The 18,522-nt window shown below is 40.3% G+C and overlaps 1 protein-coding gene across 3 annotated transcripts; it reads left to right on the forward strand.

The window, feature by feature from the left end:
• Positions 1 to 376: 376 nt before the first annotated feature.
• On the forward strand, positions 377 to 17,615 carry mitd1 (MIT, microtubule interacting and transport, domain containing 1). 3 transcript variants are annotated; one of them, XM_067986243.1, is made up of 8 exons: positions 377 to 722; positions 7,416 to 7,571; positions 9,261 to 9,362; positions 11,746 to 11,882; positions 12,323 to 12,409; positions 13,344 to 13,459; positions 13,937 to 13,997; positions 16,926 to 17,615. In XM_067986243.1, exons 2-8 carry the CDS (start codon positions 7,427 to 7,429, stop codon positions 17,019 to 17,021), a joined length of 744 nt encoding a protein of 247 aa, XP_067842344.1. In that variant the 5' UTR covers positions 377 to 722; positions 7,416 to 7,426; the 3' UTR covers positions 17,022 to 17,615. The 3 variants fall into 3 exon arrangements, with proteins under 3 accessions (XP_067842344.1, XP_067842345.1, XP_067842346.1); XM_067986244.1 differs by lacking the exon at positions 16,926 to 17,615 and adding an exon at positions 16,131 to 16,919; XM_067986245.1 differs by lacking the exon at positions 7,416 to 7,571.
• The last annotated feature ends 907 nt before the right edge of the window (positions 17,616 to 18,522 follow it).

Genomic DNA, 18,522 nt, shown 5'->3' on the forward strand with positions numbered 1-18,522 from the left:
AGTAGACCCCGCCCCCGAGCACAGACTCCGCCCCGAGTAGACTCCGCCCCCGAGTACAGACCCCGCCCCCAGTACACTCCGCCCCCCGAGCACAGACCCCGCCCGCCCTCGAGCACAGAGCCCCGCCCCCAGACTCCGCCCTGCGCCCCCGAGCACAGAGCCCCGCCCCCAGACTCCGCCCTGCGCCCCCGAGCACAGACTCCGCCCTCCGTCCCCCGCCCCCGAGCACAGACTCTGCCCGAGCACAGACTCCGCCCCCGAGCACAGACTCTGCCCGAGCACAGACTCCGCCCTCCGTCCCCCGCCCCCGAGCACAGACTCCGCCCTCCGTCCCCCGCCCCCGAGCACAGACTCTGCCCGAGCACAGACCCCGCCCCCGAGCAGTCAGTCCGGCCATTTGCAGGCGGTGTCTGCTTTGGTTTGCTGTTTCGGTTCGGACTTTGTAAATGCTGCTTGAGTGTTTTCCAACATTTTCTATTTTTATTTATTATTATAAATTCTTGATATTGTTTTTTATTCTTTTCATCCCCAATTCTGTGCGGGTAATGCGATTATTTATATGTAAATCTATTATGATCGTTCAAGGGACCAATGACAAGGAGCGGCCTGTATATCTTAACCGAGCTGTCGATGGTGCGGGTCCAAGTGAACAGTAGTGAGAGGAACACCGCTTCCTGGGGTGGCACCAGGAAACAGAAGAGCTACTGGGTTCTGGGTCTGCAGTAAGTACTGAGGCAGAGAAACACAAAGCACAAAATAGTGAGAGGGGAGCGAAACAGAGGCATAAGAGGATAACTGGGGATGAGAGAGAGATAAAAATTACAGTCAGAATAACTGGAGAGAGAAATTATAGAAAAAGTGCTGGAGAGAGAGGCGGATTACAGACATAATAACGAGCGAGATATTACGGACAGAATGATTGGAGAGAAGTAACAGACAATAAATAGATAGAGGTTACAACAACAACATGCATTTGTATAGTGCCTTTAACATTGTAAAATGTCCCAAGGCACTTCACCGGAGCGATTTTCAAACAAAATTTGACATCAAGCCACATAAGGAGATATTAAGACAGGTGACTAAAAGCTTGGTCGAAGAGCTAGGTTTCAAGGAGTGCCTTAAAGGAGGAGAGGCGGAGAGGTTTAGGGAGGGAATTCCAGAGCTTAGGGCCTAGGCAGAAGAAGGTACGGCTGCCAATGGTGGAGCGATGAAAATCGGGGATGCCCAAGAGGCCAGAATATAGTATCATAGTATGTTATAATATCAACTTATCCTGCTACCTTCAGAGATTTGTGTACATATACCCCCAGGTCTCTCTGTTCCTGTACCCCCTTTAAAATTGTACAATTTAGTTTATATTGCCTTTCATTCTTCCTACCAAAATGTATCATTTCACAGTTCTCTGCATTAAATTTCATTCTGACATTTGTCTGCCCATTTCACCAGTCTATGTCCTCCTGAAGTCTGTTGCTATCCTCCACATTGTTTACCACATTCCCTAGTTTCGTATTCTGCAAACTTCAAAATTATACCCTGTATACCCAAGTTCAGGTCATTAATATATATCAAAAAGAGCAGTGGTCCTAATACTGACCCCTGGGGAACACCACTGTATACTTCCCTCTAGTCTAAAAAACAACCGTTCACCACCACTCTCTGCTTTCTGTCCCTCAGCCAATTTTGTATCCATGCTGCCACTGTCTGATCCCATGGGCTTTAATTTTGCTTACAAGTCTATTATGCATTACTTTATCAAACGCCTTTTGAAAGTCCATATACGCAACATCAACCGCACTACCCTCATCAACCCTCTCCATTATTTCAAAGAACTCAAATCACGTTAGTCAAAATAGATTTTCCTTTAACAAATCTATGCTGTCTTTCATTTATTAGCCCCATACTTTTCCAAGTGCCAATTAATTTTGTCCCGGATTATTGTCTTTAAAAGTTTCCCTACCATCGACGTTAGTCTTTGTTGGAGGAGCTCAGAGAACTCGGAGGGTTGTAGGGCTGGGGGAGGTTACAGATATAGGGAGCTGCGAGTCCATGAAGGGATTTGAAAACCAGGATGAACCTCTTACCTCAAGTCATAAGATTGTGGATTCAAATGTCACTCTGGATGATGAGCACTAGGCTGACACTTCAACGCAGCACTGAGGCAGTGACACCTGAAGTGCCGTAACCTACATGGCTACGGACCAAGAGCTGGAAAGTGGGATTAGATTGGATAGCTCTTTTTCGGCTGGCACAGACAGGATGGGTTGAATGGCCTCATCCTGTGCCGTAAATTTCTTTGATTCTTCTATGATTGTTGGAGGTGCCATCTTTTAGATAAGACATTAAACCAAGTCCGTATCTATCTGTTAAGGTAAGCATAAAAAGGGAATCCAAAAGTCTTCTATAGGCATGTAAACAGTAAACGGGTAGTAAGAGGAGGGGTGGGGCCGATCAGATCAAAAAGGAGATCTACTCATGGAGGCAGAGGGCATGGCCGAGGTACTAAATGAGTACTTTGCATCTGTCTTTACCGAGGAAGAAGATGCTGCCAGAGTCTCAGTAAAGGAAGATATAATTGAGATACTGGATGGGCTAATAATTGATAAAGAAGAGGTACTTGAAAGGCTTAAAGTAGATAAGTTACCCGGTCCAGAAGGGATGCATCCTAGGTTGCTGAGGGAAGTAAGGGTGGAAATTGGGGTGGTACTGGCCATAATCTTCCAAACATCCTTAGATACGGGGGGTGACACCAGAGAACTGGAGAATTGCAAATGTTACACCCTTGTTCAAAAAAGGGTGGAAGGATAAACTCAGCAACTACAAGCCAGTCAGTTCGGTGGTGGGGAAACTTTTAGAAACGATAATCCGGGACAGAATTAGCAGTCACTTGGACAAGTGTGGATTGATTAGGGAAAACCAGCACAGATTTATTAAAGGCAAATCGTGTTTAACTAACTTGATAGAGTTTTTTGATGAGGTAACAGAGAGGGTCGATGAGGGCAATGCGTTTGATGTGTATATGGACTTTCAAAAGGCGTTTGATAAAGTGCCACATAATAGGCTTGTCATCGAGATTGAAACCTATGGAATAAACGGGGTAGTAGCAGCATGGATACAAAATTGGCTAAGTAACAGGAAGCAGAGAGTAGTGGTGAACGGTTGTTTTTTGGATTGGAGGGAGGTGTACAGTGGTGTTCACCAGGGGTAGGTACTAGGACCACTGCTTTTCTTGATATATATTAATGACTTGGACATGTGTGTACAGGGCACAATTTCAAAATTTGCAGATGACACAAAACTTGGAAGTGCAGTGAATAGTGAGGAGGATAGTGACAGACTTCAAGAGGCTGGTGGAATGGGCGGACACGTGGCAGATGAAATTTAATGCAGAAAAATGCGAAGTGATACATTTCGATAGGAAGATCGAGGAAAGGCAATATAAACTAGAGGGCATGCTTCTAAAAGGGGTACAGGAACAGAGAGATCTGGGGGTATATGTGCACAAATCATTGAAAGTGGCAGGGCAGGTTAAGAAAGCGATTAAAAAAGCATACAGGATCCTGGGCTTTATAAATGGTGGCATAGAGTACAAAAGCAAGGAAATCATGATGAACCTTTATAAAACACTGGTTCGACCACAACTGGTGTATTGTGTCCAGTTCTGGGCAACGCACTTTAGGAAAGATGTGATGGCCTTAGAGAGAGTGCAGAAAAGATTTACTAGAATGATTCCAGGGATGATGGACTTTAGTTACATGGATAGACTGGAGAAGCTGGGGTTGTTCTCCTTGAAACAGAAAAGATTGAGAGGAGATTTGATAGAGGTATTTAAAATCATGAAGGGTCTGGACGGAATAGATAGAGATAAACTGTTTCCATTGGCAGAAGGGTCAAGAACCAGAGGGCATAGACTTAAGGTGATTGGCAAAAGAACTAAAGGGTGACATGAGGAAAAACCTTTTTATGCAGCGAGTGGTTAGGATCTGTAATGCACTGCCAGGGAGGGGTGGTGGAGGCAGATTCAATCGTGGCTTTCAAAAGGGAACTGGATAATACTTGAAAGGAATAGGGCAGGGGAGTGGGACTAGCTGGATTGATCTTGCGTAGAGCCGGCGCGGACTTGATGGGCCGAATGGCCTCCTTCGGTGCTGTAACCTTTCTATGATTCTATGTAAAAGATCCCATGGCAATATTCAAAAGAAGAACAGGAGTGTTCTCCTAGTGTCCTAGCCAACATTTATCCCTCAGCCTACAGCATTGAAACACATTAACCGGCCATTTATCTTATTGCTGTTGAATCTTGCTGCGCCAAAATTGGCTGCCGTGTTTGCCTACAATTCAAATGTAATTCATTGGCTGTGAAGCACTTTGGAACATCCTGAGGATGTGAAAGGCGTTCGAAAGGCATTTATATTTCTTTAGAGAGGTTAGGAAGAGAAGAATGTGGGAGAGAAACAGGATAACTTAGCAGAGATACAGATATACATAATAACTAGAGAATAACTGGGACAGGCATACTAGAGTATAATTAGAGACGTTACAGACAGAATAACTGAAGAGAGGATTAGAGATTCAGCAAGTCAGTATAGAAAGGTGTTTGAGAGAGATTACAGAGGTTAGAGAGACAGAATAACTATTGATACAGGTTTGAGCTGTTTGTATTGAGACACATAAATCACAAAAGTTACAGCTTACATTTGTTCATAAATCTTAATAATGCTGCAATATTACTTCTAGGAATCTTTTGAACAGTGAAAAAATACAATCATGCCTTCTCCGAGAACCACCCGTTCCCATGACCCAATTTCCATTAGACTGTTGACCACCCAACTCCCCTCCCCTGGCCCCCACGTTGGCTGGCATTGTAAATTTTAGATACCCTCTCCTCAGGTACTGTCCCCCTCCCTTTCAAAACTGCCATCATCACCCCCTCAAAAAAAAAACGTGAAATCTGTCTGTCCTTGCAAACTACCGCCTCACCTCCAATTTCCCTTTCCTCTCCAAAGTCCTTTAACGTATTACCACCTCCAAAATCTGTGCCTATCTTTCACGCAACCCCCTGTTAAAATCCCTCCAATCATTTTTTGCCTATGCCACAGCACCGAAATGCTCTAATCAAGGCCACAAACGATATCCTCTGATGGTGACCTCCTTGTATTTCTCGACCTCTCTGCAGTCTTTGACGTGGTCGACCATACCATCCTCCTCCAATCCCTCTCCTCCATTGTCCAGTTCAGTGGGACTACCCTCGCTTGGTTCCACCCTTACCTATCCAATCATAGCCAGAACATGTCCAGCAATGGCTTCTAATCCCACTTTATCCTTGGTCCGTTCCTCTTCCTCATCGACATGCTGCCCCTTGGCAACATCCAAAGACAAGGGGTCAACTTCCACATGTATGCTGACAACACCCATTCTACTTTTCCATGACCTGCACCAATCCTTCTTCTGCTTCTGTGCTGTCAGACTATTTGTCCAACATCCAGTCTTGGCCGTGCCAAAATTTCCTCCAGTTAAGCATTGGGAAGACTGAAGCAATCGTCTTTGGCCCCCATCACAAACTCCATACCCTTGCTACCGAATCCATCCCCCTCCCCGATCATGTCTCAAGCTAAACCAGAATGTTCACAATCTCAGTGTCCTATTCAACCCTCAAATGAGTTTGCAACCCCATATACTCTCTATCACAAATATTTCCCTATTTCCACCTCTATAACATCACCTGCCTCTGCTTCTGAAACCTGCATGCATGCTATTCTATTGCTCTCCTGGCCGACCTCCCATCCTCCACCCTCCGTAAATTTCAGCTCATCCAAACATCTGCTGCCCATATCCTATCTTGCACCAAGTCCTGCTCATCCCTGTCATTGCTGACATTGGCTCCCAGTCCTTCAACACCTCAAATTTAAAATTCTCATCTTTGTGTTTAAATCCAGTTCGTGGTCTCGCTCCTCCCTTTATCTGTAACCTCCTACAGATCTACAATCCCCCTCAAACTCTCAGTTTCTTTTAACTCTGGCATCTTGGGTATTCCCTTCTCTTTTTACCCACAATTGGTGGCTATGCTCCTCAAGAATGCCCAATCTTGACCTGACCCCACCAACTACCACCCCATCTTTAATTGCCCTTTCCTTTCTAAGGTCCTTGAAGGTATCGCTGCCTCCCAGCTCTTTGGCCATGTCTTACAAAACTCCTGATTTGATACTTTCAGTCTTGCTTCTGCCTTCTTCATTGAACCAGCCTGTCACAACTTATGACTGTGTCCATGATGCATTATCGCTCCTCGTCATCCTTGATCTCTCCACAGCGTTTGATATGATGGATTGTGCCACTTTCCTTTATCACTTATACACGACTCCTCTTCTGTAGTTCTACACTTACCTGTACTAACACAATCTACACATCTCCAGTAATGCCTTCTCTTCCTGCCCTTGTACTCACCTCTGGAGTTCCCCAAGGATCTATCCTTGATCCCCAACGCTTCCTCATTAACTTGCTGCCCCTCAATAACATCATCCACAGGCATGGGGTCAGCTTCCATATGAATGCTAAGAACATCCAGTTCTGCTTGACCTCTGCTTCCCTCGACCCCATAATCGCTTCTGTGCTGTTAGACTCTCAACTGAACATCAGGAAGAACAAAGACATAGTTTTCAGCTCCACCATAAACTCTGCTTCTTTGCCACTGGCTCTACCCCTCTCCACAGCTATGACGTCAGGTTGAATCAGACCTTGCAAAACCTTGGCATCCTTTTTGAAGTGGAGAAAATCCAAATCCTATCCATAATCAAGATTGCTTATATCCACCTCAACATTGCCCACCTCCACCCCTATCTCAATCCCACCACACTTTTGTTATCTCTGGACTGGATTTCTCCTATGTCTTCATTGCCAGTTTCCCATCTTCCACCCTCCATAAACCTCAACATATCCAAAACTCAGGTGCCCGAGTCCTGTCCTGCACTAAGTCCCATCCGCCCACTATCCTTGACCTCGCTGACCTACACTGGCTCCCCATTCCATTGCATGAATTTAAAATCCTTGTTCTCATCTTCAAATTCTTCCATGGCCTAACTCTGCCTCAGCAACCTTCTGCCTCATCTGCAACTGACATTTGCCTTTTGTGTATATCCCTCTCCCTACCATTAGTGGCAGAGCCTTCAGCTACCTCAGTCATGATTTTTGGAACTCCTGCCTAAACGTCTTCACATTTCTACTTCTGCTTCCAGCTTCAAAAACCTTAGATTTTCTGCCTTTAAACCCTATCTTTGTGGTCTTTATGAAAAAACTTTTGGTCTTTTATTCTAACTATCCAGCCATGGCTTGATATCTGTTTTCACTTTTCATCTGTAAAGTGCATTGGGACATTTTTCTACATTAAAGACATTATATAAGGTTCTGTTAACTATTACTTATAGATTCTGCTGCAATGTCTCAGAGTGTGCTGACAGGAATGGAGAACTCAGCTGTGACTGTGCTGAAGAGAGCTATTGAGTTAGACAACAACTCCCGTTTGCAGGATTCATTGGTTTGTTATCAGGAAGGCATCCATCTTCTTTTGGAAGTGTTAAAAGGTAACAAAGCCTCTGACATTCCATCAGTGATTTATTTTAGAAAGTAAATCCGGCAACCACATTTTGAACTATCAGGATTTCCGGAACATTCAAAAATCAACTCTTCTTTCCCCTTACCTTTAAGAAATAAAATGTTAAGCTGCTCCGATGGTCGAGTGGGTAAATGCACAACATGTTGTGTTACTAAGTCATACAGAATGGAAGATGCCAGATTCAGTTCCCATTTTCTGCTGAATTAGGTGATTCATCAGGAATAACATAAAACAAAAATAAATCTGATATAAAGAATGGATAATACAGTTGTCCCAGCATCCCTGGACTAGGGAAGGAAACAGATCAGCCTAACGTTCTGCTTCTGATCACTCACTGGTGCGCCCTCCGGAAAAGTGCGTATGTAGATGTCAGTGAGAATTCAATTCTGATGCCCTCTGTGGTTCAAATGCCTGCCAACACTCTCAGTCTGGACTCACACAGATGTTAAGAGTGCTGACAGTGTCTGTGGAAGAATATTTCAGCAAATGTCAATGTCTTCAGCAGAGGGGATGAACTTTAAAAAAAAATTTATACATGTGTGTGTTGAAAGTACACTAGGTGATTTGTGATCCACTGGCAGTTGACTCCTCAGACTACATAGCCTTGTGTATTTTACATGGCTGTGGGAATCAGGCAGCACTGAATCTCTGGGTGAACTACATGAAAAAGTCTCTATGTCAGACAATAACTATTATGTTGTAAGTTACTTAACCAAAACTTTGATCTCAAAAGTCAAGAATATTATTTGCTTATTGCTTTATTGTAAATATAGATACTTTTTATGTTCGTTGTTACATGGTTATGAAAAAAGCCTAATCCTTGTGTTTGCTTTCATAAAATATTGTGTGTCACACTAGCTAAGTGAACTGAATACATGTAAACTAACTGGAAAACAGTGTGATGTGGGAGAATAAATCACCAAATTACTTCAGGAAAAAATAATCCAAAGGGCAAGTAGGTTACATGCTTCTGACCTCAATTGTTGAATTATTTTCCTGCACTCTGCCGTTCGTAACTCTGTTTATCACGTTTGTACAATATAAACTCTATTAAAATACTTATTATGGTTATGACCCCTGGTAATGATAAGATCATGTTATTCATGCACATTATATTTGAGTTGTAAAATAATGTTGGTACCACCGTTCATCTTGCTGCTCTAATTGTTCAGTGGGTAAATTCATCCTAGATGTGATACTGAACTATACAACCCTGGAAAGTCCCAGGTTTGATCCCCAATTTGTGCTGTTAGCTAGTCTCAGCTGGACAGCAGTATGGGTTCGACAATTGACTGCAGCATCCCTGGGCTTGGCAGTGGAAAAGCAGCCACCGTTCTAGCTCCAGATCATTATAATGGTGACCCCTATGCTGGAATTTCCATGTCTAAGGACAGGAGTGGCCTCAGATATGATGCCCGCCCTCCCCTTGTGATCAAACGGCCTTCTAACTATCACTGTCAAGTCTTACACATGATAAATAGACACTTGAGTGAGTTACTAGAGCATACAAAACCCATGTACCATATCCTAGCATGTGTCAGTGATTTCAAGGATAGAAAATAAGTGGAGGGAAAAAACAATGTTGGATACGAAACTGTTCTATACCATATATAAAGCAACTGGCAGGCTATTCAAGGAATTTTATTTGTTTTAATAGCTACAAAAGATGACACAAAAAAAGTCTACTATCGACAAAAGATTACGAACTACATGGATCGAGCAGAACAAATTAAAAAACAGCTGAATAAGCTGAAAGAAGGTAACTACTTTTGTAAATGCAGTAAAATTTTGTCATGTCCCATGTTTGGGATATTTTGTTGTATGTCAGATGTAATGATTTGAAGACTAAATTATCTGTTTGCATCAAAATGTAAATGTTTCAAATGATTCATAAGTTAGAATAGGCAATTAATAGTTTGGTTATAGTACTGAGCCATACAGACCAGAAAAATACCTTATTTGATTCCTGGTCTGTGCTGAATTAATTGATCTCTTCTGGGGAAGGGACTAAATATAATTGGATGCAATGTTCTCTGATTTGTGAGAAGGGAAAAACGGTCAGCCAGGTTCTCCATTCCTAATCACTAACCCGTTACCCTTGCTGAAAAAAAGCACTTGTTAATGTCAAGGATAAGATTGGCCTCAGCTGTGATGCCCTCCCACACATCACTGTCTAGGCTCACATGTGAAGAATGAATACTTCATTCTGGTCCTGGATAGCTGCCAGCCCCATGGAACTGTATGCCAAAATGAATTAACACCTTCAAAGAATTTTTGGGGGGCGGAATAAGGAAAAGAGAAAACAAAATGGAGCACTTGGATGGTATGGTGCATTGGTGTTCTAGTTCGCTATGTTGCAGAGTGCTAGGTGGAGGGTTTGTGCTTACAATTCCAACACATTGAATGATGTACCAGTTCAGTGTGGTGTTGAGCAAAGGTTATTTGCTTTCCACAGAGAGTAGAAAAATGTCAATGAAGTCATCTTGGGTTTGTCTCATATAGGATAAGACTGGTGTTGAGAGTGGTCAGGAGCAGGTTGGCTGACTGCTCAGGTGGGTGAGAAATAAGGAAAAATTTAATATGGGGCAAAAAATGGGAAAATTCTTTTCAGCTGTTTGATAAAATTAAGTGGCTTGCTAGGCTACTTTAGAGGGCAGTTAAGAGTTAACCACATTGGTGTGGGACTGGAATCACATATAGGCCAGACCAGATAAGGACGACAGGTTTCCTTTCCTAAAAGACGTTAATGAACCAGTGGAGTTTTTTTTAAATGACAATACGACAGCTTCATGGTTGCTTTTATTGATAGCAGCGTTTTTCATTTCCAGATTTTTAAAAAACTGAATTAAAATTCTCAAACTGCCATGGTGGGATTTGAACTCACATTATCTGGATTATTAGTCTAGTAAAATGGGGATACCCTAAACAAGATTTAATCGTAGTAAGAAGAGATAGCTATACATAGGCTTCACATTTTTTTCCAATAGAAAAAAACTTGAGTACTCACATTAAAAATGGAACTGGTATAAAGAATTGCAGTCTGATATTTCATATCTAACATTTGCAAATTACATTTTTATTTTGTGTATGAGGTATTTGCCATACACAATTCTAGCACATAAAATCTATGCCTTCAAAGTATCAAGCCAGGTTTTGCTGTAGCAGGGCGTCTAACGTATCTGCCGTTAGTTGGACCTGTCCCTGCACCCTTCAGCTCAAAACATTTTTGCCCACTAAATTGCTGAAAGTGCGAGCTGATAACGGCACAGCAAGGGAAACAGGGCAACCAACTGTGTATGTCCTTAACCAATTAGATTGAAGGATTGAAAAATAAACAGCGGAAGGACTGAGAAGAAAATGTAAATTAGAGTGGGTGAATTCAATGTCAAATCAGCTACAGAAAGAGAAGGAAAGAAAGATTGGATTGCGAGAGAGAGAAAAAAGAGACAAAGGAAAAGTGAAAAAAAAAATTAATTTGACATTTTTAAAATAGCCAACAATTAACACCTAAAGGAATGAAACTCCACACTTGTAAAAGTTAATTTTCAGTATCAGAGAGGTTGATTGGCAGTGATTAACAATTATCATGTTGTTAAGAGTACTTATGGTTGTAATGACAAGACTTTAATGACAAGACTTAACTTCCTGTGGCAAGTTTAGTTCGTATCTACCGCACAAATACAGCAACTTCATGACATTCAATGCACGTCAATGGTGAGGCAGACAACAAAGTGCCATTTTCGCAAAGCTAATGGCGGAGTGGCACAACTCAGACAGCAACTTTTGGATATTCACATTTAACCACGTATCTGCTCCTCGTCTGAAGTTGCTGTACCATTTATGCATAAATAACGGCAAGCTCCATTAGCCTCACTGTGATTTTGACAGAAAAATCTGGCCCTTTATGTTAAAGTGAAACTGCTGTGTATCTGTGTGTTTAGTATTTGCTTCAGATTAATTTTATGAAGTAGAATTTTAAAATTCTGTCACCTAGGTTGCCATACATATGTGCAGAATACCTCCTTGGAAATAGAAAGACTCATATGCATCAAGTACGGTGCTAAGTGTTTAACTCAAAGCATTGTAGAAAAACTATGATTTTTTTTGGGTGTACACCCTTTTGCTACTTTTGTATATTTCAGAAGGGAAATATCACGAACAGATCAAAATTCCAGCAGATGCTACTGGATTCAGTTATGAAAAGTTGTTCAAACCATACTTGGATCAGTTTGTTACCGAAGTCTGGGTAGAGGATCCATACGTCAGGCATGTTCATCAGGTGATAAGTATACTACTGTTATCATTAGAGATGGAATACTTCATTGTGTACTTGAAGTTATGCCTTAATTTGTTGACAAGATTACTGATACTAACATTCTGTTACTAACAATCTGCCAAATGCCACTATTTTTAGTGCAGGTTGGGTTAAGGGAAGTGCTGTTCTGTATTACAGCCTGCAATTTTACCCCATTACCAGACAGAGTGTGATTATAGGGCCAAATATGATGGGCTCAATGTAATCAGAACCACTGACAAATGAAAGGAGGGAGGGGGAATACAGTCTAAATACTTTTCAAATCTATTCAAAACATTAATCTGTTGGGATGAAAGTAAATTAAAATATTGAAACATACTGCTTTTAATTTAATGAAAGGCAAATTTAACATTATTATTTTCAAAAACGATACTTCATACTGATTGTGGCATTTTGTTTTACAGCTATACAACTTCTTGAGATTCTGTGAGATGCTTCTAAAAGGGCCTTGCAAAGTGAAAACTATCCATCTAATGACTTCACTTGATGATGTATGTGACTTACAGTGGATCATAGTGTTACTGTTAAAAGGCCATTGTACTCATTGCAAGCTAGAAATAAATTCCGTACAAGAACTGCAACTAGAGGGTGCTGCTATATATGTTGGAGCATAAACACTGCCACTGACACGAATGTTAACAAAGCTGGTTTGAGTAATTTTTATAATTCATATACTGTGCACTTGTATTCCTTCAAATTCTTTGCAAACAGAATAAATGTTAATTTAAACATTTGAAATATTTTTACATCCCACACACCACTGTTTACAATCTTAGCTGTATCAGTGTGAGGAGGTGGCGCGCAAAGAGAAATATCTTAGGGAAGGGGGAAACGAATTTCACCAATAAATGATTGTCAGTGGATTTGTATCTCTTTATTTGTGGGAACTCCACACTTCCTGACAGAGGAACAGAGAGCAGATTTTGTCCTTGCTTTAACTGTAGCTGGTATGTGCCCTCAGGCAGGGATGTTGTAATCATCTTTCCCCTCTTCCCCTCCCCAGTCTTCCCCTTGACTGATCACAAAGAGATGAGCAAGCATGGTCCAGTCATTCGAAAAACTTGCACTGAGTTTGCATGTCGAATATGAAAGCAGGAGAGTCATTACTGGCCTATTGATTTACATTTCCTAGCAGCTGATTTCAAAGGGACACCTTAGAGCACCTCCTCAGTTGTGGAGAGTGAATGCTGCAGAAGGACATAATTGGGGAAAAGGGAGAAAATAGCTTGAGAGGAAATGTCAATAACAATTGGTTTATTGTCATACCTAAATGATTCTTATAAATAAGCCTACTTTATTGGAAGCTTACATGCAGTAATGTTAATGCTAATGCTACAGTACTGGTATTATACACAACATATTGGGCACAACATATATAGTATGTATTAATCTTGTTTCATCTATTGTACACCTGTTACATTTTAGAGTGGTGGGAAATTGCAGCAGACCGGTGGCCTTGAAGAGATAAAGCAGTCATTGCAGAGTTATGGGGTAACCCTGGAGATGAACTACTCTTCGACAATACATGACCGGGAAATCAGGTATTTTCTGTAGCAACATTGTATAAATAATTATTTTTTTAAAATTGAGTATTATTAATTTGTTACCTGTAGCATTATGTAGCTTTTGTTCTAGGATTTGGTTCTGCTGTTTTTGACACTCCATTTTTCAGTTAAGATGGTGGGACAATCTTGCTGCATGTATGCCTCCAAAACTGTTATTAACACTACTCTAGAATTGACTAACACAAAATAATATTCTGGTCCTGCCATTTCTTCCCTCAATTGTTTCTTCACTCTGCAGGTAGTGCTCCATCTATGCTCCTTTTTTTACAAGCTGATAGTACAAAAATGTTCTGAAGAGAACATGTAAAAAAGTGTTGTACTGTGAATGCATAAGATTTGAGATTTTTGAGAACATTAGAAAGTCTATGTTGCTACGTATTGCATTCCTTTTGAGAAAGCAGTGATGTTTTTCTAGAGTCTGTAGTTGTGAATAAAATGTTTTATCTGTGACAGATTCAACAATGGGTGGATGATCAAGATTGGAAGAGGACTAGATTACTTTAAAAAAACACAGGTTTGTTTCTAGTTAAAGTGGGGGGTCTGACCATTAAGATCTCTCTTAAAAATTAATTCCAAATGAATGATTTTTTAAATTTTTGTTTATACCTGAATGCTTATGAAATATTGAAAAAGTGATAGATATTATTGAGCTCAACTATGTACATGAATCAACAGACAGTAGAAATGACCCCATATTTGAAGTACGTCATGTTACTGATTGTATCTACCAGTACGGATTCAGCTCCTGCGCACTGCTCAATGACTTCTTCCAACCAGTTTCCATTTATTTTTACACAAAAATATTTAGAACATGCATGCAAGAACCCTTTAGGGATTCTTGTATTTTACCCTGGATTTGGGATGGAACAACTTGCATTTGTACAGCACCCATAACAGAGAAATGTTCCAAAGTGCTTCACAAGAGGGAACAGACACTCAGAAGGAAAAAGGAGTGTTAGGGGCAGTATAGTTCTGGATGAGTTGGATTTTGCAAAGGGTAAGACTTGGGAGGCCATCAAGGAGAGAGTTGAAGAAGTCAAGCATGGAGGTGATGAAGGTGTGGGTTACAACAGCAAATGGGGGTGATGTAGGCAGGCAATATTCGGTGATGGATCATATGTAGGACTTGAAGATTACCTCAGAGCACCGATGTTGCACACAAACACATTCAGCCTGAACAAGCAGCAGAGAATGATGTACCTGACTTCCTGTTGTGCCCAGTGCTGCCAAAATTAGATCTACTTATGCCTGTTCTTGCAGCAAGAAACCAAACTCTACAGGAAGGTGGCTCTGCCTTCTATGAATATTGAATTCCTAATTCCTTTTGGTGAGATTAGTGCAATTTAACATTCCAAGCAAGACTGGGAAAGCACCATCTCCTAGCTCTGTATCTTGATGCTCATTTTGAGCAAGACATTAATGGAGGCAGATGAGGTAAGAGAGAGACTCAAACCACAAAGGGATCAGAAGCATGGAGTAATGGAGATCAGAAATAGACACGAGTAACTTTCTAACTCTGGTCCTGGCATGTGCTGCACACTATTTTCTGATATTAATTTAAATGCTAAAAAAAATCATGATTCGAAAATGATCCCTGTTGCAAATTTGGTTGTCTTCTCATTACTATATTAACCACCTTTCGTCTATGTTCCTTTTTAAAACATATATACTTTAAAAACCCAATATTACATGTAACTCTTTCTCCAAATCCTCTCTGTGGAAAAATGGTCAAACCAACCTGAAACGTGACATCTCCTCAGCCCTGAGAAAAGCACACTTTACAATATACTAATTCATACTATCGGCAAAATTGATACAAGAAAACAGCACCAGTGCTTTTCCACTTAGTAACATTGTGACACAGCTGGCCCATTCATTTTTGTACCACTTGTGGTGACCAGCTGGTGGTGACAATTCAAAAGCCTGGATAAAACTATCAATATCATCCTTCTCTTTAAAATTTGGAATAAGTTTTGATTTAATAAAATGGTGGGCCCCAGGCTCCATGACCCATTTACCAGACCAACTGCTGATGTGTGTTTCTCTCTCAGTTCAAAAGTGTCACAAAGTTTTTTCTCCCCCATTGGTCTCATGCTAACACTAATTTTCCTTTTCATTAGCCTCAAATTCATGTTGCTTTCATTCTCACTGTTCCTCATGTTTCCAGCAATCTTTTTCAGCCTCCAATTTCAACATTTCTAAATTGGAATGCCCTTTCCTTATCTTTTTCCTCAGCCACCAATTACGCTAACACAATTTCTGCCTCTTTTGATCTGGTTGACCTTTTATTATATTACTCTGTGTTTTGTTCACTTTTAAGTTTTATCTGCTTTGAATCATCTTTCTCACCAGTGTAACTCAGTATCCTAAGTTTCTGGCACCAATTATTACAAATTTGGGTCTGCCGTAGTTACCTTCTTGATTGCCGTGGCATCAGTTACTCCAGTAAGTGGCCTGACCATTTTCATTTTATGGAAGTTGACTCACACTACGCTATATCTACTTTACAATGGCATAACTATAGTATCCTCCTATGATGTGAACTTGTTTTTTTTCGCATGTGTGCTTCTTCCATCTCTCTGAAGGTGGGCCGAGCAAACACTCGGTGAGGGAAGACTTATGTATTGATAAATGTTTTATTTCACAGTAGGTTGAACAGCATTATGATTGAATAAAGTGAGTTCAATCAGTACAAGATATCTTCACATAATAATACAAAGGATATACCATGTTTCCCCACATCAGTGGATCGTGTTACTTGGCAAACAAGATGCCTTCTAACTGCTATGATTTCTGTATCCAAGACCTGACTAACTGCTGGTATCTGTTCATGTTTTATTTTCCTGTGTTCAGAGACAGATAGGAATCAGAGATTTTCCAAAACATTGGGTCTGAGGTATTTTCCAGTTACCAAGACAAGCTAACAAATTGCATGGTCTTTGGGAAAACAACTTCCATTAGCATATTAACTTTCGACTAGGGGTCTTTTTAAAAAAAAAATTGAGAATACACTTTGCTTTAAAACAACATTAAAAGTAACTCTTTCTCCAAAGACAATCCTAATGAAATACATTTTTATTAAATGTATTTAGCTGAACCACTTGGGCAACAGAAGCAAAGAAGGAAACAGCAACAGAAAGAGAGACTATGTATGAAAATAAAAACAGCAAGAAGCAATCTGACAATGAACAAGTTAGAAATATAAACCTTAGGTTAAAATTCATATACTAACACATGAAAATACATTAAGTAAGGAAGCAGTTTTAATTTTTTTCTAGGTGAACTGGCAGTTATGCATGTCAGAAATTCAACAAAATATGAATATCGCAGTCAACAGAGGTTTCTTTGAAGTATAAATGCTGAAACTTGTGATAAGTTTTTTTTTAAAATACAAAAGGTGGCTTGGATGATGCTTCACATCACCTTCATGTTATTTTTCCAGGGTCGATTTTCTATTGGTTATTGTGACTTTGACTTGAGACAGTGCCATGAAACTACAGTGGACATTTTTCACATCAAGCATACAAAGAATTCATAATTTGGAGATCCTACTATTTTATTACTCTATGCAATTATGCAATGTACTAAAATTAATACTTCACGGAGTTTTAATAACTTTTTTTTGTAAGAGTGAAGTTAATATCACTTGAATACTTAGCACCAAACAAGAGTTTTCTTACGAAAAATAAACTTAAAATATTCAAACTGTTTAACTCTGAATGCTAAATGTACCAACTTTACAAGATTTTCTGAATGTTCATTATAGTATACGTTTGATAAAAGCTGACTGTTCACTTGCTTTTAACATCATATAGCTCCATTCCTATGCATGGCTGCTGTAAACTGAACAATTTATATACTCATCATAGTGTAGGAACCAATATTTTAGAGCAACACAAGCAGTTTTAATGAGGGGGACGGTGGATTACAATAGCCTTGGAAATGGAACACATGTCACAGGCAAATTGTCCGTCTTCTAATGGCATAAACCTAATTTGATATATCGTCTAGTGTCAACTTTGCACAATTCATACCGTATAAAATATTAAATGCATATTCACGTATTGGTTTATCTTCATACATGCAGTAAGTGAAGATAGTGACCATATAAAGTTCAGTTTTAAAAAATCAATGTCAGGTCTTTGAAATTGGCTTGTATTCTCTTCTCCACCTAAGATTGCTGACTCATCAGATTCATTTACCCTCTTTCCACAATGACTCAATGTCTCCATTTCTAATAGTAGTAAGTAAACATCACAATATGATCACATGTATTGGAGTACAGTACTTACATTCAGAAATTCTTCCTAGAGAAAGATGACATATGGAAGAAAATGTATTTTCACTGGATTCTATGGTTTTCAAAGTCAAACTGGAAGTTGCAGAGTAAAGAATCATTACCACTATCTATTAAAAACATCTTTAATCATAGAGCTACTAGGGCATTAAGCAACATAGACACATGGATACAAATGTAAAAAATCCCACACTGGTTCAAAACTTCCTACTTTCATAATTTTCCAAGTGGCCATTGAGTTGGAGCTCATATGTGATTTAGGCCATTTGACCAAAAGAAATCTTGGTTGCCTTCCTGGCTGCATTTGTTCATATGGATCTGCTTCCTTGTGGGTGTGTATATAAATTCTGGGATGGCAGATGAAAGAAATATTTCATGATAAAATAATTTAACTAAAACAGTTTTCTTGCAGAGTGTACAAGCGTGTGTCAAATTGGCAAATGCTGTACTATAAATCTACATCAAACTGGACAGGCATCTGGGGAGGCCTCCACTTTGTAAGCTTCACATACCCAACTCCAAGCCCTGTGAACTCCCCATCCTGCGGCCACTAATACCACTTCATCAAAATGTTGGTCTCAAGATTGCAATTCCTGGGAACCTAACACCCTTTGATCAATAGCAACTCATACATACGAACATATGAAATTGACGGGCAGGAAAAGACAGCTGGTCCATCAAGCCTGCTCCTCACCATGATGGCTGGACTGTTATGGGTAATCACTTCTTCACTCCCCCGACC

This window comes from Heptranchias perlo, chromosome 6 (genome assembly GCF_035084215.1).
Source record: "Heptranchias perlo isolate sHepPer1 chromosome 6, sHepPer1.hap1, whole genome shotgun sequence".
NCBI classification, from domain to species: domain Eukaryota; kingdom Metazoa; phylum Chordata; class Chondrichthyes; order Hexanchiformes; family Hexanchidae; genus Heptranchias; species Heptranchias perlo.